The 22053-nt window shown below is 46.5% G+C and overlaps 1 protein-coding gene across 2 annotated transcripts; it reads left to right on the top strand.

Annotated features, from left to right (window-relative positions):
• Positions 1–1897: 1897 nt before the first annotated feature.
• Positions 1898–20318, top strand: LOC135543585 (trafficking protein particle complex subunit 10-like). 2 transcript variants are annotated; one of them, XM_064970964.1, is made up of 23 exons: positions 1898–2079; positions 3523–3604; positions 3758–3893; positions 5589–5785; positions 6077–6272; positions 6366–6477; positions 6841–7088; positions 7469–7615; positions 11589–11703; positions 12047–12123; positions 12460–12551; positions 12829–12969; positions 13909–14021; positions 14423–14979; positions 15222–15363; positions 15491–15649; positions 15977–16206; positions 16448–16548; positions 16882–17008; positions 17101–17271; positions 17461–17641; positions 17720–17914; positions 18138–20318. In XM_064970964.1, the coding sequence occupies exons 1-23, from the start codon at positions 2019–2021 to the stop codon at positions 18380–18382; spliced, it is 3825 nt and encodes a 1274-aa protein (XP_064827036.1). In that variant the 5' UTR covers positions 1898–2018; the 3' UTR covers positions 18383–20318. The 2 variants fall into 2 exon arrangements, with proteins under 2 accessions (XP_064827036.1, XP_064827035.1); XM_064970963.1 differs by having other exon boundaries at positions 17461–17914.
• The last annotated feature ends 1735 nt before the right edge of the window (positions 20319–22053 follow it).

The following is a 22053-nucleotide window of genomic DNA, read 5'->3' as shown; positions in this document are numbered from 1 at the left end:
TACTCACAAAGCCGAATATACTCACAAAGCCGTCAGCCCAAACCCAGATGGCATCCCTGGCTGCATCCTCAGAATGTGTGCTGACCAGCTGGCTGGTGTCTTCTCTGACATCTTCAAACTGTCCCTGTCCCAAGCCGTAATCCCCATCTTCTTCAAGGAGACCACAATCACCCCAGTGCCCAACAAAAACAAGGTGAAATGCCCAAATGACTATCACCCCGTCACACTCATCTTGGTCATCATGAAGTGCTTCGAGATATTGATCATGGCTCACATCAAGGCTAGCATACCAGGCACACTGGACCAACTCCAATTTGACTGTTCATTGATTTAAGTTCAGAATTGAACACTATTGTTCCCTCCAAGCTGACACCAAACTCAGACAACGTGGGTCTGGACACCACCCTCTGCAACTGGATCCTGGAATTCCTGACGAGCAAACCACAGCCTGTGAGGATTGGCAACAACACCTCTTCCACACTGACTCTTAACACAGGTGCCCCCCCAGGGGTGTGTCCTCCGTCCTCTGCTGTACTCCCTGTTCATCCACAACTACATGGCTTTGCACGACACCAACTCCATCATCAAGTTTTCTGACCACACAACGGTTATAGCCCTGATAACCAACAATGAGGAATCAGACTATAGGGAGGAGATAATTGAACTGGCATTGTGGTGTTGGGACAACAACCTCTCCCTCAACATCAGCAAAATAAAGGAGTTGATTTTTGACTTCAGGAAGCAGAGGGAACATGCCCTGATCCACATCAATGGGACTGCAGTAGAAAGATGCAGTTTTAAGTTCCTCGGCGTCCACATCACAGAGGACATGACATGGACTATCAACATTACCACTCTTGTCAAGAGGGCGCAACAGTCTACTTCCTATGTTTGCTGAAGAAATTCAGCATGCCACCCCAGGTCCACTCCAAATACTATCGCTGCACCATCGAGAATGTCCGACCACGACTGCAAGGCCCTCCAGCAGGTGGTCAAGATGGCCCAGTACATCACTGAGGCTGTGCTGCCAGTCATCCAGGACGTACTGAGTATTCTGTCCAGCAGTATCATCAAGGACCCCCCCCTGCTGACTGCAGGAATGTCCACTGTTGCCAGGTAATTGAATATTCATTTCTCAACCATAGGCCACCTACATATCCAGGCTGTATCACAACCGGCCGTGATTGGGAGTCCCATAGTACAGCGTGCAATTGGCCCAGCATCGCCCGGGTTTGGCCGGTGTAGGCCGTCATTGTAAATAAGAATTTGTTTTTAACTGACTTGCCGAGTTAAATAAATGTTAAATACATTTTTTTTTTCAACATTGTCGTTTTAGAGAATTACGGGTATGGCAAACTACGTGTATGGCGTTGTGTGGATGAGTGGTTTGCTGACATTGTGAACAGAGTGCCCTATGGTGGCGGTGGGGTTATTGAATGGGCAAGCCGCGAACAATGAACACAATTGCATTTTATCGATGGCTATTTGAATGCCCATAGTGAGGCCCATTTTTTTTAAAGGTATTTGTGACCAACATATGCATTTCTATATTCCCAGTCATGTGAAATCCATAGATTAAGGCATAATGAATTTGTTTCAATTGACTGATTTCCTTATATGAACTGTAACTCAGTAAAATCGTAGAAATTGTTGCATGTTGTGTTATATTTTTGTTCAGTATAGTAAGCCAAATAACTACTCAGAATATCTGCATTGACCGCTTTTGCACAAACTCGTTCTGACTCTGCACACATACTTATATTGACACTCCAACACACATACACACATAATAGTTATGGTGCTTTTAAGACAACTGGGAACTCGGGAAGAAAAACGAGGTCATGTCATGAACGCGGCATTATTCTCGTTGACTTTGTGCCGGATGTCGTCAGGGACATACAGGAAATGAAAAGGAAAAAGGCCCAAATTCGATACAAACAGAAATGTACAGCTCTGATAACAACGCTAGTGAAATTGTTCACTTTCAAATGGAGGACTAATGTTGACTCTCGGAATCCATGGAGACCCATGAAGAAACGCCAATAATCTACACAATGGAAAACAAGCCGATTGTGACATGTTAGTTAACCTTTGAGTTGTCTCGTTAACGTTAGCTAGCTAGCAATGTTAGCCTACAGTATACCTCAGTGGTTGCTGTGCGATGTGAATCTGAGTGACACCTCAACCAATGCAGTGGCCGCTGCAGATAACCTATGTTGTCGAACCGGCATGCTAGCCAGCTACCGTATACAGTTTTTAAAGATTGTTTCAGAAGTCCTACATTGACAATTTTGAAAAGGGCATAGCTTGGCTACAGTTAGTAGCTAACTAGCCAATAAAATAGCCTATTCCTTATGCAGCATTTCGGCATCCCCTCACTTTCTTATTTTACAAAGTCGGCTCGTGATTTTTTAGCTAGCTAGTTAACAAGCTACTAATCAAACGAGGCCTGTATAAGAAGAGCTACAAGTAGTACACTGCGCTGGTTGTTCAAGTTTGAGCAGAGGACTGTCAATGTATCAATGACAAGTTCTAATCAAATTTTATTGGTGACATACACATGGTGAGCAGATGTTAATGCGAGTGCTTCTAGTCCCGACCATGCAGTAATATCTAACAATTTCACAACAACTACCTTTTACACACAAGTGTAAAGGAATTAATAAGAATATGTACATATAACTATATGGATGAGCGATGGCCGAACGGCATAGACAAGATGGTGTAGAGTACAGTATATACATATGAGATGAGTAATGTAGGGGATTTAAACATTATATAAAGTGGCATTGTTTAAAGTGACTAGTGATACATTTATTACATCCCATTTTGAATTATTAAAGTGGCTAGAGATTTGAGTCAGTTTGTTGGCAGCAGCCACTCAATGTTAGTGATGGCTGTTTAACAGTCTGATGGCCTTGAGCTAGAAGCTGTTTTTCAGTCTCTCGGTCCCAGCTTTGATGCACCTGTATTGACCTCGCCTTCTGGATGATAGTGTGGTGAACAGGCAGTGGCTTGGGTGGTTGTTGTCCTTGATGGTCTTTTTGACCTTGTGACATCGGGTGGTGTCGGTGTCCTGGAGGGCAGGTAGTTTGCCCCCGGTGATGCGTTGTGCAGACCTCACTACCCTCTGGAGAGCCTTACTGTTGTGGGCGGAGCAGTTGCCGTACCAGGCGGTGATGCAGCCCGACAGGATGCTCTTGATTGTACATCTGTAAAATTTTGTGAGTGTTTTCGGTGACAAGCCAAATTTATTCAGCCTCCTGAGGTTGAAGAGGCAACCTTGACAATAACCTGACAGGACGTACTTTCGAGAACATATCTTCTAGCTAGCTAGTGTAGTTCGCTATGATGTAGCCTAAGGTGTGCAGTGAGACCTAGCTAGATGGCTAGCTAATAAAACGTAACGAAACAAAAGAGTCACAGATCTTGTTGATCCCTGAAAATGGAATAAGATGCTGGTTGGTCTGCTTTCCCTTTCTCTCTCTCTTCACTACTCTGTCTCTCAACCCCGACACACAGGTGCTGGCGACCAGAGCCTGTTCACTTCCCTCTACACCTCTCTGGCACAGCAGTTACCCAAGGAGCCCATGGAGTGGAGGAGGTGAGCTATTGGGATGTTTGCACTTTGCTATCAGATGTGTGTGTGTGCAGGCATGCGCAACTGTGTGATTACCGCAAAGTTGTATGTGTTTGAGTGTGTGGCTGACTGTTTTAAGTTCCTTTGTTTTCAATGCCAATGTCTCCTCATCTGAAGGTCCTACGGACGCGCACCAAAGATGATTCACCTCGAGGCCAACTTTGTTCAGTTCAAAGAGGAGCTGCTTCCTAAGGACGGAAATAGAGCCTTGCTCACCTTCCCCTTCCTGCACATATACTGGACAGACTGTTGTGTGAGTAGTCAGCTTGTCACTATTTGATTTAGTAAGAACATATTGGACAGACCGGCATTGTTGGTATCATAACATTCAACACCTTATTATGATTCACAAGAGCTTCAATAGCGGTTTGTGTGTTCGTCTTTTACGGGTGTATTAACGCTGTTTTTATTTCTAAATCTCAACATGTAAAGAACGCCTCCCATTCGCCATTCGGATGCATAGGCTGTAGCCTGTCTACCATTGACTATCAGTCCGTCACCCTCCACTTTGCAATGTGAGCTTGAGGCAGTATAATTGTTTGAAACCTGTCCGTTTTTACTTTACTTCAAATAATTGGGGCGGCAGGGTAGCCTAGTGGTTAGAGCGTTGGACTAGTAACCGAAAGGTTGCAAGTTCGAATCCCCAAGCTGACAAGGTACAAATCTGTCGTTCTGCCCCTGAACAGGCAGTTAACCCACTGTTCCTAGGCCGTCATTGAAAATAAGAATTTGTTCTTAACTGACTTGCCTAGTAAAAAAAATAATAATGAGGCGTGTCTTACCTTGCTTCAAAGTAGCCTTGTGAAAATCCATCCATAGAAACGTGGAGGCAATTATTTTACATGGACTTTGTCATGCCGTTAACCAACATTTCTCTCCTGTTCTAATGGTTTTTGTATCAACTTTCTGTCGTTGTCCATAAGCCAATGGCACAATCCTAGTCATGTAGCAAGCCATCAATAGTAGTTGCTATTAGATTCCCCCTCTTTCTAAGTTTCTGACAGAGATTTTCATCTCTGTCACGTATGGAACATTAGGTACGCTGTTTTGAACAGTGTTTTCCACCAATTTGCATTTTGGCAAATGTTTGAAAATGACATTTTATTGGCTCCTCCATTACAGGAGTTGCATGTTCAATAATAGGCTATAGCCTTTTGACTGTAAGACGATAGGCTTGCTATTGTTGCATGTTTCCGTTAAGCTCTTAATGACAAATGGCCAGTCCTTATATGCATGCATCGTATCAGAGAGGAAGAGGCAAAGCGAGAGGTTTCACTCTAGCCAAAATCTGTCCAAAATAAGTCCAATTAGTTTCTATGAGCTTATTTTGGGCCTAAGCTTGTCGCCTGCCTTGGGATGACTCACATTGTTAGGGCGGGAACATAAGCATCTCGTCATTATATACAGATCTGATAGCATTTTTTGGGGGCACGTCACTTTACTGTTTGGAAAATGTTTTACCGTTTGTTGACCGCTTAATTAGTGTCAGTTTTCATCCCTAGCATGGAATCTACAAGGTGTCGAAAGTGTTCCACATGCTGGCCCATGTTGACTCTAATGCTTCCCACAGTTGTGTCAAGTTGGCTGGATATCCTTTGGGTGGTGGACCATTCTTGATACACAGGATATTGTTGAGCCAGCAGTGTTGCTGTTCTTGACACAAACCGGTGTGCCTGGCACCTACTACCATACCCTGTTCAAAGGCACTTAAATCTATTGTCTTGCCCTAGCACCCTCTGAATGGCACACAATCCATGTCTCAATTGTCTCAAGGCTTAAAAATCCTTCTTTAACCTGTCTCCTCCTCTTCATCTGCACTGATTGAAGTGGATTTAAGAAGTGACATCAATAGGGAATCATAGCTTTCACCTGGTCAGTCTGTCATGGAAGGAGCAGGTGTTTTTAATGTTTTATACACTCTGTGTGTGTACGTGTGTGTGTGTCTCAGGACACAGAGATGTACAAGGCGTCGGTGAAGGATGACATGCTGCGGTGGCAGAGCACCCTGCGGCTGCACGGCTCGGTGGACTGGCTCATCGTGGTGGTGGAGAGCGAAGCCAAGAAGAAGAACAAGACCAACATCCTGCCGCGCACCTCCATCGTAGACAAGATCCGCAACGACTTCTGCAACAAGCAGAGCGACAGGTCGGCAACATCACCGCTCTTATGTCTTGTTAGAACAGAATCCGAGCTATTTTGTCTACCAAGGGACCCTCCTCCTGGAGATCTACTGGGAGGGCATGCTGTCTTCTGATCCATTTATGTTGTGTAACACACCAGATTCATCTTATCAAGGACCTGAGCAACTCATTTAGTAGAATCAGATGTGTTAGATGAGGGATGGCGCAAAAGCCTGCAGGAGTGTGGCTCTCCAGGAGGACTTTTCTCTCTAACACCACCTCCCCCCACTCTCTCTCTCCCCTCAACATGGTTCAGGTGTGTGGTTCTGTCTGACCCTCTGAAGGAGTCGTCTCGGTCCCAGGATTCGTGGAGCTCCTTCCTGACCAAGCTGCGCACCCTGCTGCTCATGTCCTTCACCAAGAACCTGGGCCGCTTCGAGGATGACATGCGCACGCTCCGCGAGAAACGCACCGAGCCCGGCTGGAGCTTCTGCGACTACTTCATGGTGCAGGTGGGTCCCTCTCACCGCCTGTCAATCATCCATGCTCTACTGCAGGGGAAGCAGTTGTAACCTATTTAACCAATGGGGGTGTGTGTTGTGCAGGAGGAGTTGGCCTTTGTGTTTGAGATGCTGCAGCAGTTTGAGGATGCTCTGGTCCAGTATGACGAGCTGGACGCTCTCTTCACTCAGTATGTCCTCAATTTTGGGGCTGGAGGTAGAGTGGCATTGTTTACTACCCTTACCATGGCTCTACAGTGCGACCATTTTACATGCATATCCGCCTAAATATTTAGCTGTGTGATCTGGAATTTTTATTCAGCAGCACCAGTGTGCTAAGAAGAATGAAGTATTCCAGCTTTATTACCCCGCAAAATATTTAATTGTGCTTCAAAATGTATTAATGTACGCCTACATTTTTCAACTTAGGTGCACACGTGCTCCTTGTAAAAAGGTCAGCGTTAGAGCCCTGCCAACCTTTACTATAGGCCTATTTGTGTGTATGTTTACTGTACTACTCAGGGCAAAATCTTATTATTGTGTCCATGTCTGTTGTGTCTCTTTCTATGTTGTCTTTCAGACGGGGCCAACTGGCTGGGCTCGTTCTGTGCCCCGGTGAAGCGCTGGAGCGGGCTGCTTCTGCGGCGGCCCATCGACATGGAGAAGCGCGAGCTGATCCAGCGCGGCGAGGCCAGCCTGCTGGACCTGCGCAGCTACCTCTTCTCCCGCCAGTGCACCCTGCTCGTCTTCCTCCAGAGGCCCTGGGAGGTCACCCAACGAGCCCTGGAGCTGCTGCACAATTGTGTCCAGGAGCTGCGCCTGCTCGAGGTATAGTGCGTTTTTGAGTACTGTATTGCAGTCCGACTGGGCCAAACTGCTGACATACGAATCACCTTCGGTCCCAAATTACTACTCATTATGTGATGAAGATGAACTATTCTGCAGTGCACCTCATCTTGCTCAAACTGATCCCCTCGAACACTCTGATTCTGGTCATGCACATTCCAGTGTTTCCCCTACCATTGTGTAACTCTGTTGCCTCCTGCCAAAAAGAGTTTGGTTGGAAACATAAATTTTGGTGTCATACATTGGCTTTGGGTTGTGTATGAGCGGTGTGTTTGTGTGTGTGGGGTGCAGACGGAGAAGGTTTGTGGATTCCAAAAAGTCTATAAAATGTAAATCTAGAGATCGTCATCCTGTGTGTGTAGGTGTCTGTGGTCCAGGGGGCGTTAGACTGCTGGGTGTTCCTCAGCTGTCTGGAAGTGCTGCACAGGATCGAGGGCTGCTGCGACCGCGCCCAGCTAGAGGCCAACTGCTCCCACACTGTCGGCCTGTGGACCTACGCCACAGAGAAGGTATCCTACCTACCTACATATACAGTGCATTCAGGAAAGTATTCAGACCCCTTGACTTTTACATTTACATTTAAGTCATTTAGCAGACGCTCTTATCCAGAGCGACTTACACATTTTTCCACATTTTATGGCACAGCCTTATTTTAAAATTGATTACATTTATTAAATCAAATGTTTTCATCAATCTACATAATGACAAAGCAAAAACAAGTTTTTAGACATTTTCACACTAGCCTGTGTAAGGGCTATTTGACCATGAAGGAGAGCGATGGAGTGCTGCATCAGATGACCTGGCCTTCACAATCACCCGACATCAACCCAATTGAGATGGTTTGGGATGAGTTGGACCGCAGAGTGAAGGAAAAGCAGCCAACAAGTGCTCAGCATATGTCGAAACTCCTTCAAGACTGTTGAAAAGCATTCCAGTTGAAGCTGGTTGAGAGAATGCCAAGCGTGTGCAAAGCTGTTTTGAGGTCTTGACTATAATTTTACAATGTAGAAAATAGTAAAAAATAAAGAAAAACCCTTGAATGAGTAGGTGTGTCCAAACTTTTGACTGGTATTGTAAGTAATTCAGATCCTTTACTCAGTACTTTGTTGAACACCTTTCGCAGTGATTACAGCATAGTCCTCTTTGGTATGACGCTATAAGATTGGCACACCTGTATTTGGGAAGTTTCTCACGTTCTTCTCTGCAGATCCTCTCAAGGTCTGTCAGGTTGGAGGGGAGCGTCGCTGCACAGCTATTTTCAGGTCTTTCCGGAGATGTTTGATCGGGTTTAAGTCCGGGCTCTGGCTGGGCCACTCCCGGACATTCAAAGACTTGTCCCGAAGCCACTCATGCGTTGTCCTGTTGGAAGGTGAACCTTCGCCCTTGTCTGAGGTCCTGAGCGCTCTGGAGCAGGTTTTCATCGAGGATCTCTCTGTTCTTTGCTCCGTTCATCTTTCCCTCTATCCTGACTTGTCTCCCAGTCCCTACTGCTGAAAAACATCCCCACAGAATGTTGCTGCCACCACCATGCTTCACCGTAGGGATGATGCCAGGTTTCCTCCAGACGTGACCCTTGGCATTCAGGCCAAATAGTTAAATCTTGTTTTCATCAGACCAGAGAATCTGTTTTCTTATTGTCTTGAGAGTCTTTAAGTGCCTTTTTTCAAACTCCAAGTGGGCTGTCATGTGACTTTTACTGAGGAGTTGCTTCTGTCTGACCATTCTACCAGAAAGACCTGATTGGTGGTGTCCTGCAGAGAAGGTTGTCCTTCTGGAAGATTCTCAGTTTGGCTGGGCGACCAGCTCTATGAAAAGTCTTGGTGGTTCCAAACTTCTTCCATTTAAGAATGATGGAGGCCACAGTGTGCTTTTTTTGGTACCCTTCCCCAGATCTATGCCTTGACACAATCCTGTCTCGGCGCTCTACTGACAATTCCTTCGATCTCTTTGCTCTGACATGCACTGTCAGCTGTGGGACCTTTATATAGAAAGGTGTGTGCCTTTCCATATTATGTCCAATTAATTGAATTTACCACAGATGGACTCCAATCAAGTTGTAGAAACATCTCCTAGGATGATCAATGGAAACAGGATGCACTTGGGCTCCCGAGTGGCGCAGCGGTCTAAGGCACTGCATCTCAGTGCTAGAGGCGTCACTATAGACCCTGGTTCAATTCTGGGTTGTATCACAACCGGCCGTGATTGGGAGTCCCATAGGGCGGTACACAATTGGCCCAGCGTCGTTAGGGTTTGGCCCGGGCTAAGTCATTGTAAAGTCAAATAATTTGTTCTTAGCTGACTTGCCAAGTTAAATAAAAATAAACACATTTAGAGTCTCATAGCAAAGGGTCTGAATACATACAGTTCAAGTCGGAAGTTTATATACACTTAGGGTGGCGTCGTTAAAACTCGTTTTTCAACCACTCCACAAATGTCTGGTTAACAAACTATATGGTTTTGGCAAGTCGGTTAGGACATCTACTTTGTGCATGACACAAGTAATTTTTCCAACAATTGTTTACAGACAGATTATTTCACTCACAATTCCAGTGGATCAAAAGTTTACATACACTAAGTTGACTGTGCCTTTAAACAGCTTGGAAAATTCCATAAAATGATGTCATGGCTTTAGAAGCTTCTGAGAGGCTAATTGACATCATTTGAGTCAATTGGAGGTCTACCTGTGGATGTATTTCAAGGCCTACATTCAAACTCAGTGCCCCTCTGCTTGACATCATGGGAAAATCAAAAGAAATCAGCCAAGACCTCAGAAAACAAATTGTAGACCTCCACAAGTCTGGTTCATCCTTGGGAGCAATTTCCAAATGCCTGAAGGTACCGCGTTCATCTGTACAAACAATAGTTCGCAACTATAGACACCATGGGACCACGCAGCCATCGTACTGCTCAGGAAGGAAATGTGTTCTGTCTGAAATGTGAAATGTGTTCTGTTCTGAAAAGTGCAAATCAATCCCAGAACAACAGCAAAGGACCTTGTGAAGATACTGGAGGAAACGGGTACAAAAGTATCTATATCCACAGTAAAACGAGTTCTATATCGACATAACCAGAAAGGCCGCTCAGCAAGGAAGAAGCCACTGCTCCAAAACCACCATAAAAAAGCCAGACTATGGTTTGCAACTGCACATGGGGACAAAGATCATACTTTTTGGAGAAATGTCCTCTGGTCTGATGAAACAAAAATAGAACAGTTTGGCCATAATGACCATCGTTATGTTTGGAGGAAGAAGAGGGAGGCTTGCAAGCCGAAGAACACCATCCCAACCGTGAAGCACGGGGGTGGCAGCATCATATTGTGGAGATGCTTTGCTGCAGGAGGGACTGGTGTACTTCACAAAATAGATGGCATCATGAGGTAGGAAAATTATGTGGATATATTGAAGCAACATTTCAAGACATCAGTCAGGAAGTTAAAGCTTGGTCGCAAATGGGTGTTCCAAATGGACAATGACCCCAAGCATACTTCCATGTTGTGGCAAAATGGCTTAAAGGCTACAAAGTCAAGGTATTGGAGTGGCGATCACAAAGCCCTCACCTCAATCCTGTAGAAAATTTGTGGGCAGAACTGAAAAAGTGTGTGCAAGAAAGGAGGCCTACAAACCTGACTCAGTTACACCAGCTCTGTCAGGAGGAATGGGCCAGAATTCACCCAACTTATTGTGAGAAGCTTGTGGAAGGCTAGCCAAAACATTTGACCCAAGTTAAATAATTTAAAGGCAATTCTACCAAATACTAATTGAGTATGTAAAATTCTGACCCATATGATGAAAGAAATAAAAGCTGAAATAAATCATTCTCTCTACTATTATTCTGACATTTCATATTCTTAAAGTAAAGTGGTGATCCTAACTGACCTATGACAGGACATTTTTACTAGGATTAAATCTCAGGAATTGTGAAAAACTGAGTTTAAATGTAGTTGCCTAAGGTGTATGTAAACCTCCGACATCAACTTATTCTAAATTAGGTATTTCTGGTTTTTATTTTAATGAATTTGCAATCTTTCCTAAATGCTGTTTTCGCTTTGTCATTATGGGGTATTATATGCAGGTTTATTGGGGGGGGGGGGATGATTTAATAAATTTTAGAATAAGGCTAGCACGTAACAAAATGTGGAAAAAGTCAAGTGGTCTGAATACTTTCCGAATGCACTGTACCGACTGCACCTCTGATTTAACGCACACCACTGCAGGTACACTGTGTTATGTTAGCCCCTACCCTGCGGACCTACACCGTTCTCAAGTCACAAGGGGCTTGTTTTCTGCTCAATGGAGGATCATCATTAAAGTGCTTCTTAGTCCAAGACGAGGCTTAATCTGTGTCTGTGAAACTGGCCCGAGGGGTTTTACGTGGTCAAGAAACTCTGATAACACACTTTCTGGTGATCGTCGTAAGATTCCATTTCCAGCTTGTCATTGTGGCCCTATGTATGTTGTGACGCGTGTGTTGTTGTGTTCCCAGCTAAAGTCTCTGGGCTACCTGTGTGGCCTGGTGGCCGAGAAGGGCCCCACCTCTGAGGACCTAAACCGCACCGTAGACCTTCTGGCTGGCCTGGGGGAAGAGAGACCAGAGACGGGTATTACACACACACACACTATTGCCCTAGGCTTTAGCTCAGCAGGCTAACACAGGTGTACTGGAGACTCAGTTGGTTCACAATAGGCCCTTAGTTATAAAGAAGTAGTACCTGAGCATTGCTTTAGAATGGATAATGTTGGATGGTGTCATTTGATAATGGTTGAGCTGTGTTGTATGCCATGTCAAAACCGCTTAGCCCTCTGTTGTGCATATGACTGTTTGAGGTTGAAGTGGGTTACTTTTACTGTCAACGCAAACACATCATTGTGAGGACTTGGAATTTCTTTGCGAAATGGTCTTTAGAGATAGTCTAAGTGTCTCTCCTGTGTTCTCTCTTACAGTCAACAGCCTGCAGAGCCCTTACAAAAAACTCAATGAGGCCTTATCGTCTGTGGAGGCATTTGAAAAACACTATCTGGTAAGTGCCATGTTGATTAGGTGGATAATGGTGTAGCCAGTTACAGTAGTCCTTGTTTAGAGCCTTGATTATGCTTCATAATGTTGTGTGTGAGACATTTCCTAGACAGAGTGCCTCTGTTTATAGTTTTGGTATCTAGTTCATTGGGCCCCATTGCCCTCCGGGCCTGCTCTCTTTAGGCACTGGGGCAGAAAGCCATCACAGAGCTAAACATTCTTATTTAGTGAATGTCATCTTTGTCCTCTGATGATCCTTCTCCCCCTCCCTCTCTGTCTCTCTGTCTCTCTCTGTCTGTCTCTGTCTCGCAAACCTTTCTCCCTCCCACCCTCTTTTCAGGAGCTGTCTCATGCTGCAATGGAGATGTACAGAGCCATAGGCAGGATGCGCTCATCCCGGCTCATTGGAAAGAGTCTAGCTGAGTTTTACATGTAAGCCTTTCTCTCTATCTTTTTTTGTGTTCTCTCTGCCCTCTGCCTCCCACTCTCCATCTCTGAATGGCGTTTCCAGTGAGGGAATCATTTAGATTAAATGTAGTATACCTATTGTAAGTTTTCAAATGATGAAGGTTGCTGGATAAATGATTAGCCCCAGTCAGCTAAATGTGCTAATGACTAATAAATGAAAGATTTATAGGGTTGCTCTAATTGATTGATGCTTAATGAATAAAAACTGTGTTAACTGTGTGTGTGTGGTTCGTGTGCGTAGGAAGAAAGGTGACCCGGAGAGAGCAGAGGGCTTCCTTGATGACTCTCTGAGGTCCTACGTGGCAGAGGGGTGGAGCCTGCAGGTGACTCATACCAGGAAGCAGATGGCCGAGTGTCAGAAGCTCTTGCAGCAGACTGAAGAGTATCCTTCAAATCAACTGGGAACTCTGGGGGGGGACAAGCTCCGACTGGGGAAAAATCATTTTGAAAGGTCATCCAACTCAGAATTCCAACTCGGAAACTCGAGCCTATTTCAGGCCTCTTTCTAGAGCTCTGACTTGAAGATCACTGACCTCAAGATTTGACAAAGAGTTTACACATTGACCACCTCACTACAGGGTGGTATTCATTATAGCACACTGTTGCAAAACAAAACAAGTGTTTGCCATTGGACAAATTCAGGTAGTCCCTGTCTGTTTCCTTCTGTTTTTTTCTGTTCTGTGCCTTGTGTATATGACCCAATGTCAATCAGTCTCAGTGGACGTGTTCGACATTGCAACCAATTTTAAAGGCTAATCGAGACTGACTACGAATCACCTTGCATCATAAATAACTACTCAATGTTATTTTGTAGGTCAGTCAGCCACAATTTACCCATAATACATCACGGTTTAGATGCTCTCAACACGGACAATGTCTTCATTGGTGTACTTTCTATATGACTCAGGGTCATGTTCAATAGGGCCAACCGTAGCTAATTTTTTTCAATGGAAAACAAAAACGTGGGACTCCTATTGGAAAGATGGTACCTCCCTGGTTCATACCTTTTCAGAGCATTATTTCTTTCCCCCATTTTGTGTCTACTGAACACAACCCAGCCTTCTGTGCTGTCACTTGTTTGAGAGGTCATCTGTTAAATGAGTGGGTGGACTAAAGATTTCCATCATGGGTAGCTAGATGAATAATGACCACAAAGGAAGGTTGGCTACTATTTTACTCCTATCCAATCCGCATGCTCGGTAGGGAATCCTTTCTGAAGGCTTTCTCTCTCTCTCCTTTCACTCTCCCATTGCATTGAAATAGTCAAGATACAGACACCTGGCTATCTTCTAGTTCAGGTTTCCTTGACTCACTGTGCCAGCTACCTGCAGACCAGTGCCTTGCTGGCGGGTGACGCCAACCTGACAGAGGAGGAGAGGAAGCACTTCTACCAGGTGATCCTTACCTTCGCCAGCCAGCCTCCGGCACCCTCAGGTGAACACACACACACACACACCACGTACACTCGAGACATGGCAGGAACAGTCAGTTGTTTGTTCTCATTGATGCAGGAAGAAAGCTGAACAATGAAAAATTCAAGGATCCTTGTCTGGTTGTCTCAACTTCTGAGAGACTTTCCAACTAAACTGGTCAAACATGTAAACAGTGGCTAGCTTTTCACCCAAGACTGATCAACATTAGCCTGGTCCCCAGATATGTTTGTGCATTTTGCCTGCTCCAATGTCATTGTCAAGCCTGACAATTCCATAAGAGAACAGAAAGACTGGCACCCAGGCAAGACCAACATAACTCTGACTTCACAATGATGCCATGTAATGCCATGCCCTCTGTCACTTCCCTCTCTCATCCCCCTCTTCCTCCTCTCGTCTCTCCAGACCAGACTGTGGCTCTGAGCATGGCGGCATTCGCCCAGCTGCGCCAGATGCAGTTCAGCCCGCCTGGCGCCGTGGTGCACGTGGGTGCCGCCCTGCAGCTGGAGCTGCGCGTGCGCTGCCTGATGCCTGTGGCCGTGCAGGTGGAGCAGCTGGCTGCCACTCTCCACTTCAGCCTGGAGCAGGGCGGGGCGAGGGGCCGGGCGGGCTGCACCCAGAGGAGGACAGGCCAGGGACCACAAGGCCAGGGGGACGGGGTGGTCCTGTTCCCCCAGGGAAGCCCCCTAGCTGGGGCCGGGATGGGCGCTTCGCTACCCCCCGCACTGGAGCTTTATGAAATGCAGGACCGCAGCCCGTCGGACAGCTCGCTCAACTCCACGGGGGTGGTGTGTAAGAACATGCACCTGCTGCTGCGGCGCCACGACAGCTCAGCCTCCCTAGACACGCCCACCGCCGGGGCCCTCCCGGCAGCGGTTGCCGTGGACGACGGGGCCCAGATGCTGAGGGCACGCGACATAACGCTACAGCCCGGCGACAACAGCATCTTATTCACGGCCCCTGTACGTTTTTTTTCTTCTTTTTTTCAGCCTCCTATAATATCAACAGTCATGTCTCGAGTCCAAGTCCACCCCATGGATCATTTTCAATTTGTCTAAAGAAATCTGTAATCTCCTTGCGTCCTCTCCATTAAAGCAGAATGGGGAACGCTGTCAGTTAGAGGTCAAGTGTCACTTTATCACTCCTTGTCGGTCTCTCTTTTTCTCTTCCCCCTATCTCCACTCTCTCGCCCTTTTCTCTCTAGACTGGAGAGCCAGGCTCGTACACGTTACGTCAGCTGTGCGGGAGTGTGGGGAGAGTCCAGTTTGTCCAGTCTCACATCTACCCTGTGGTGCAGTACGAGGTCTACTCCCAGGAGCCTCAGCTCACCATCGAGCCCCTCTCAGGTCCGTCTGTCTGGCCCTCTGTCCCCCTCTTTTGCCATAAACAATGGATGCTAATCGCTGCCTGTTGGACTGGGTCATCCTTGTATTTTTACATTTGTGACTGTGTGTATCTGTGTTTGCCCTCCAGACAACCTGTTGGCAGGCATTCCCCAGAAGGTGAAGTTCACCATAGCAACAGGCCACTACAGTGTGAAGAAGGGTGACGCGCTGCAGCTTAGCAATACAGACTCTATGCCTATCCTCCACTCTAGCTGCTGCTCTGCTACCATCCTGTCCAGCACGGGAGGTCAGCCTTCCTTCCATCCACTCTGGGTCAAGGGTCAGAGAGGTTAAAGGGATAGTTCATCCAGATGAACAAATTTGCCTCGTTACATTGAAAGTAGTCTATAGACGGGGAGAGACTGCAATCCACACCTTTTGTTTAACTAGCCACTGCTTCCAATCACTAATATTAGCCCAGGCAGGTCTGGGGGTTACCATGGAGATCAATGACCCCCGGTCCTTAGGGGGAGACACCTTTAGCGTTCCATGCTGACTGCCTTTCCCTACTTATGCTGTTGCTAACTATTTTCTGTTCTCGCTCTCTCGCACCCTCTCATCCATCTCTTTGCAGAGCTCGTGGGGGAGCGTGCTCTTTCTGTTCAGTCATCGGAGAAGGTGACCAGCATTTCCCTGCCCCCAACCCCTCCCTACCACACCCTGGAGTTCCAGCTGGAGGTGCTGTGCCACATCCCCCCCACGCCCTTCAAGCCTGACATCGAGCGTCTCACCAATGGCGAGGTTCGCCACCGGCCCAAGAGCCACAGTCAGGCAGACAGTGGCATGATCCACATCGACCAGAAGGTTAGAAGACTGTTTGTCCTCCTAACCTATAGAACCCCAGGACCACCTTTATTTATTTGGGTCATGTTCATTAGGCTCCCAACGGAAGACAACAGACTGAAACGTAGGGACTACCTGGATTTGTCCAATGAGTATTCCGCCTCAAAATGTTTGAAAGTGTTTTGTTACGCTGTGCCCGAATGAACATGACCATGCCGAACAGATGTTTACAGCCCTGTGTGTTCTCTTTCTCTCTCCATAGGTCTCCATCGACTGTCCTTGGTCCATCTACTCCACGCTCATATCCCTCACCTTCTATGTCCCTTTCAAAGCCAAGCACTCAATACTCTCTGCTGGGAAAAGGTAGGACACACACACTCCATCTGCTTTTACTGTATGGGGAAACATTTTTGTCACGCACAGTCACAGATGTGTGCAAAAAAAATACAGCATGATTTAATTTGAATCTTTTTAAAATGTATTTACTGAGTGATGCACCCAATGCAAATTCCAATTGCAGTATTTGGAACCTGCGTTGGGTAATATACCTTCTCGTCTACAAGATTTGAAATGCCCCCCCCCCCAAAAAAAAAATAGCTGAGCCCTCGGTGTCTATTCATTGACGTGTCTGCTCAGTCATTTAGTAAGGAATCTATGGTGACGTTGAGAATCTGACTCCTCTGACTGGTCACACAGGAAGTATATACAGGTGTGTCTCCAGAACGTGTCCGACACAAACTTCCACCTGGCGGACCCGGTCCTCACAGAGCGCCAGCCCACAATCCCGGTGGAGCTGCTCTCATTCAATGCTAAAACACAACAGGTGAGTAACTGACCGTGCACAGACTTCATCACTCACTCCCTCACTCACTCACTCACTCACTCACTCATCTGTTCGGATCCTCTTTGCCTCAGACGGTGTGCAGTCAGCAGTCAGTCTTCTGCCTGTGGGAGATGCGTTGGGTCAAACACCTCCCGCTGTGCCTGCAGTGTGCATTCTCCGCCAGCTTCGCGCCCGTCTCCGCCTCTGACGCACACACAGCCTTCAAACCCTACCGCTACGAGTTCCAGCTGGACCGGGTCTCTGTGCGTATACTCAAGACCCAGCTCTGGGTCCCCATCATTAGGCACCACATGAAAGAAAAACACATTTTTTGTTTTCCATTGCAAAACGAATGAACACAACCCTGTTCTCATCACAAACAAATGCCGTTCTGGTTCTCGAACATCGCTCAATGTTGCTAACCGTGGACTCTGCGAAACCCTCCTCCCCAGACCCTTTACAGCTTGAAGGCCGAGATCTTGCCGTCGTCTGGTGACCAGCACTGTCGCACCGGCGCCCTCTGTGGCCTCGAGGTATCCATCACACGGCAGGCAGAGCCCAGCGAGACTGAAGGGGAGGAGGAGGAGTCTACAGAAATAGAGGGCCTGAGGACCACCAAGCTCATGTATGAAGGTAGGACACGGGAAGGTGTGTGTGTGTCCGTCCATGTCCGTCCATTTACCCATCTACCCTGGTGTGTGTTGTCTGCAGTGGTGGACAACAGCAGTAACTGGGCGGTGTGTGGCAAGAGCTCGGGGGTGGTGTCCATGCCCGTGGCTGCCAGCGCCACACACAGGGTTCAGATGGAGGTCATGCCCCTGTTCGCTGGGCACCTGCCCTTCCCCAACATCAAAGTGTTCAAGTACCTGCCCCACAGTGCCGTCCCAGCCATTCAGCCGGACACAGGTATGTAACCCACAGCTGCAGAACGATACCTAAGCTCAGTCCGTAGCCATGTCTCCCATTACTTAACAAAATGGTGGTCTATATTTTGTGCCGTCTTTGTCAACCTCTTATACGCTGTTTATATTATTTGCTTCCAAGCGTTATTACAGCATGCGTTGTACTCTCTCTCACACACACACTCGGTCACATGCGCTCGTCTCCCTCTCTCTCTGGCCGCTCACAGACAGCTGCTTAGAGAACGACACCATGTCCCTGCTGGACAAAGGTCTGGACGACCAGGGCGACACGGCCAGCATCCGTAGCCGGGGCAGCATCCACTCGGTGGGCAGCGGGGAGCAGCAGAGGGGTCTGCCCATGCCCCGGCTGGAGCCCTTCAGTCCGGGACAGGTGTTCTATTGGAGCCAGGGGCGGCAGGTGCTGGTGCTGCCTGTTACTGACGACCACGTGATGGAGGTTAACGTCACATGACCCCTGTGGGCCGCTGCCCCCGCCCCCCGCTGTGCCCCCACCACGCCTGGACCTCTGTGGTTTGGTTCCTGGCTGTGGTTCTGGAACCGGGACGTGGCATGGCGGCAGGGAACTGACACTGGCTCTCCTCTCAGGACTCATTGCTGGGCGACCACTGGCCCTGCTCCTGTTCTGGCCTGAGTTCCATCTGCTCTATTTTTAACTTGTCTGTCTTTTTCAGTATTCACTGAATTCTCATATGAAAATAACCCTCTCTCCCCCCACTGTCAGAGAAGAGGGTTTGGTGTACCTGTAATACTGGCTCTCTTATTGGTTCTTACCCCCCGCACCTGTGACTGGCTTGCTGGTTCCACTGATCGTCAACACAACCTTCTGTATGAGGCACACATGGACACACTGTGTTTGGACAGGGGTGCTTCGGTTTGTGGTTGTTTGTATTGGTTGGTGTGTGTCTCTGTCTATGCATGACATGGCAAGTTGTGATAGATGAAGGGAAAGAGCGGGGCCAGTTAATTTGTGTGTGTGTGTGAGCAATATCATCTTCATATTTCCTCCTCACTCACTTTCAGCCCCTTGCCCCCCAAACCCTGCTGAATCCTCTATCCTTTGCTGTAGTCATAGCGCCACACTGGCCACTGTACAAACTGTTCAATATGTACATATTATTCCAGAGGAATCACTGTACTGACTGACTGTGTGCAAAGGCTGCACCAAAAACAAATTGTCTCGAAGGAATAGGTTAGAGGTAAAATAAACTATTTTTGTTTTCGAGCAGGTGCAAGACGCACTTAATCTGAGTACTAACGAACACATGCTTTTGGCTCTGGAAGAGGACCTATTTTTGCCTTGTTTTTTTGTTGTTCAGGTTTTAAGGTTCACTGAAATTCACTTATTCAAGTATTGGTGAAATCTGAGAACAATGGGATGAAATTGAACTTGGACTTTTTTTCTGAAAGTGACCGTCTGTTTTGAAGTGTTACCATCATGTGTTCTGTATGACTTTGTGGTTTACTTGAATGCTGAGCAGGTAAATTCTATGTTTAGTAAATGTGGTGTCTGACCTTTTTTTCCTTTTTTTTTCTCAGACATTCGCTGTTGCTACGGTAACTGTGTCAGGGAGAGCACTTTCTTATCATAGCACAATTCTTTTAACAAAAACAACAATTTAGAAGGAGGGGAAATTCGCTTGTATAAATGCGATTGACGTTCGTTTATTGACCTATTTTTGTACTGTGTCGCCGGTCAAATTCTGTTGTTTGCTCTGTGTCTGTCGGTGTGGTTGGTTGGTATCTACTGGAGGCCGATGAGGGCTTTGGGCCTGAGGCCTTAGCACATCCCCTCAGCTATACTCCTGGCCTGTATTCCTCGACCTCTGGGCTTGTATCTAGCATAATCCCACAAACAGAAAGTAGTGTTCACCACCAGGACGAAAGGCAGAAGGATTGTTCCCTCTATCTGGCCATCTTAATGAAAGAGAACCCCCTCCCACTCAGAATCCACATACAGAACGTACTTGCCCCGATCCTACAGCAACATAACATGGGCCTGTCTTTCCATGTGTCCTCGGTGTGTACGAGGGTGTTTAACTGGTCAGGAAAACTATGATATATGAAGACTATGATATATCAGTGCTCGTCTATGTACTCATTTTATTTTATGCCCAGCTGTATTTATTGTCTTTTTTATATATTATTTAACGGCAAATAGCTGGAAGGGATGGAATCAGTCACTCAGAAAAATAAATAATGCCATTGGGAATTGTCTGGTGATCTTTTTTTTTTTCAAGTCATTGGTCACTGAAATCAGATTTAAAAAATTGTATGTAAATGATTCCATAGAAGTTCAGCACCACTGATTGTTTTCAGATTAATTATTGAAACTAATCATATGTATGCATTATACAGTTGAAATTAAATATACCTATGTTTTAATGTGACTGTGTTCTGGTGCTCAGTAAAGTATTTGTGCGAAGAGAAACTGGACGGTTTTTGGGGTGGCTCAAATTAAACACCTACAAGGCCTGATTTGGCTACTATAAGCCTGTATGGTATCAACTAACTTGATCCTCAATGTGTTTCCTCACTACTAAGTCACATGCAATTTTGTCACACTCATAGCTTTTGTATATGAAGGGTGAGAAGTCCAAGTCTGAGGAACAGAGACCGCAGGAGGGGGGCAGAGCAGGTCAGAGGGGGCAAGCCATGGAGGAACTTGTTGGTGCACATGAGGCTCTTAGGTGATGGGAATCTGACAGGGATCCAATGTAAGGTTGGGACACAAGTATGTCTTACATTTGCATTTGCCTTTATATATATATAAGAAAAATCCTCAGATGCAGGGCTATTGTGGCAAGTTATGTAAAGCAGTTCTGTAAAAAAGTATTGGTGTCGGCCTGACTTACACTTAAATACACCAATACTTTTTTTACAGAACTGCTTTACAATACGTGTCACGGTAGCCCTGGAAAACAGTGTGCTATATTAGCCATTGTGTGTTGTGCCTAGGGCTGTTGCGGTGACCGTATTACCGCCACACCTGGCGGTCATGAAGGGAGTCAAATTCCATGTGACTGTTTAGTCACGGTAATTAGGCTTCTCCCATCAGCTTAAATCACATGAAAAGCATCCTCCATTTGCTATTTAAGTGCACAAAATTCGAGACAGATGCATGATTCTTCCATTTTTTTATTTGACGGCCTGGCAAAAGGCCTCCTGCGGGGACGGGGGCTGGGATTCAAAATAAATTAAATAAACATATAGGACAAAACACACATCACGACAAGGGAGACAACACGACACCTACATAGAGACCAAAGACGACAACATGGTAGCAGCACAAAACATGGTACAAACCTTATTGGGCACGGACAACAGCACAAAGGCCAAGAAGGTAGAGACAATACATCACGCAAAGCAGCCACAACTGTCAGTAAGAGTGTCCATGATTGAGTCTTTGAATGAAGAAATTGAGATAACTATCCAGTTTGAGTGTTTTGTTGCAGCTCGTTCCAGTCGCTAGCTGCAGCGAACTGAAAAGACGTGCGACTCAGAGATGTGTGTGTGCTTTGGGGACCTTTAACAGAATGTGACTGGCAGAATGGGTGTTGTATGTGGAGGATGAGGGCTGCAGTAGATATCTCAGATAGGGGGGGGGGGGACTAAGGCCTAAGAGGGTTTAATAGATAAGCATCAATCAGTGGGTCTTGCGACAGGTATACAGAGATGACAAGTTTACGGGAGAGTATAGAGTGCAGTGATGTGTCTGTTCTATATGGCGCATTTGTGGAAAATCTGATGGCCGAATGGTAAAGAAAATCAAGCCGCTCAAGAGCACCCTTACCTGCCGATCTATAAATTACGTCTCCGTAATCTAGCATGGGTAGGACGGTCATCTGAATCAGGGTTAGTTTGGCAGCTGGGGTGAAAGAGGAGCGATTACGTTCGTAATGGCTGCTATTTCACCCTTGCAGACAGGCAGTGGCTGAGACAGCAGATGTTCTGACAATATACACTGCATTCTTTGAGAGAGTGCAAACCAGGCCAAAGGCCCCTCAGACACACCAATGCTCCTTAGCTGGCCCACCAGATTGGAATGGTCTACTGTATCAAAAGCTTTGGCCAAGTCAATAAAAATAGCAGCCTTTTCTGGGTCTTTGGACTCATACCTTGTGG

This window comes from Oncorhynchus masou, chromosome 7 (assembly GCF_036934945.1).
Source record: "Oncorhynchus masou masou isolate Uvic2021 chromosome 7, UVic_Omas_1.1, whole genome shotgun sequence".
Classification (NCBI taxonomy): Eukaryota; Metazoa; Chordata; class Actinopteri; order Salmoniformes; family Salmonidae; genus Oncorhynchus; species Oncorhynchus masou.
Note: the sequence above shows the minus strand (reverse complement) of the source record. Positions and strands in the feature narration are given on the sequence as shown.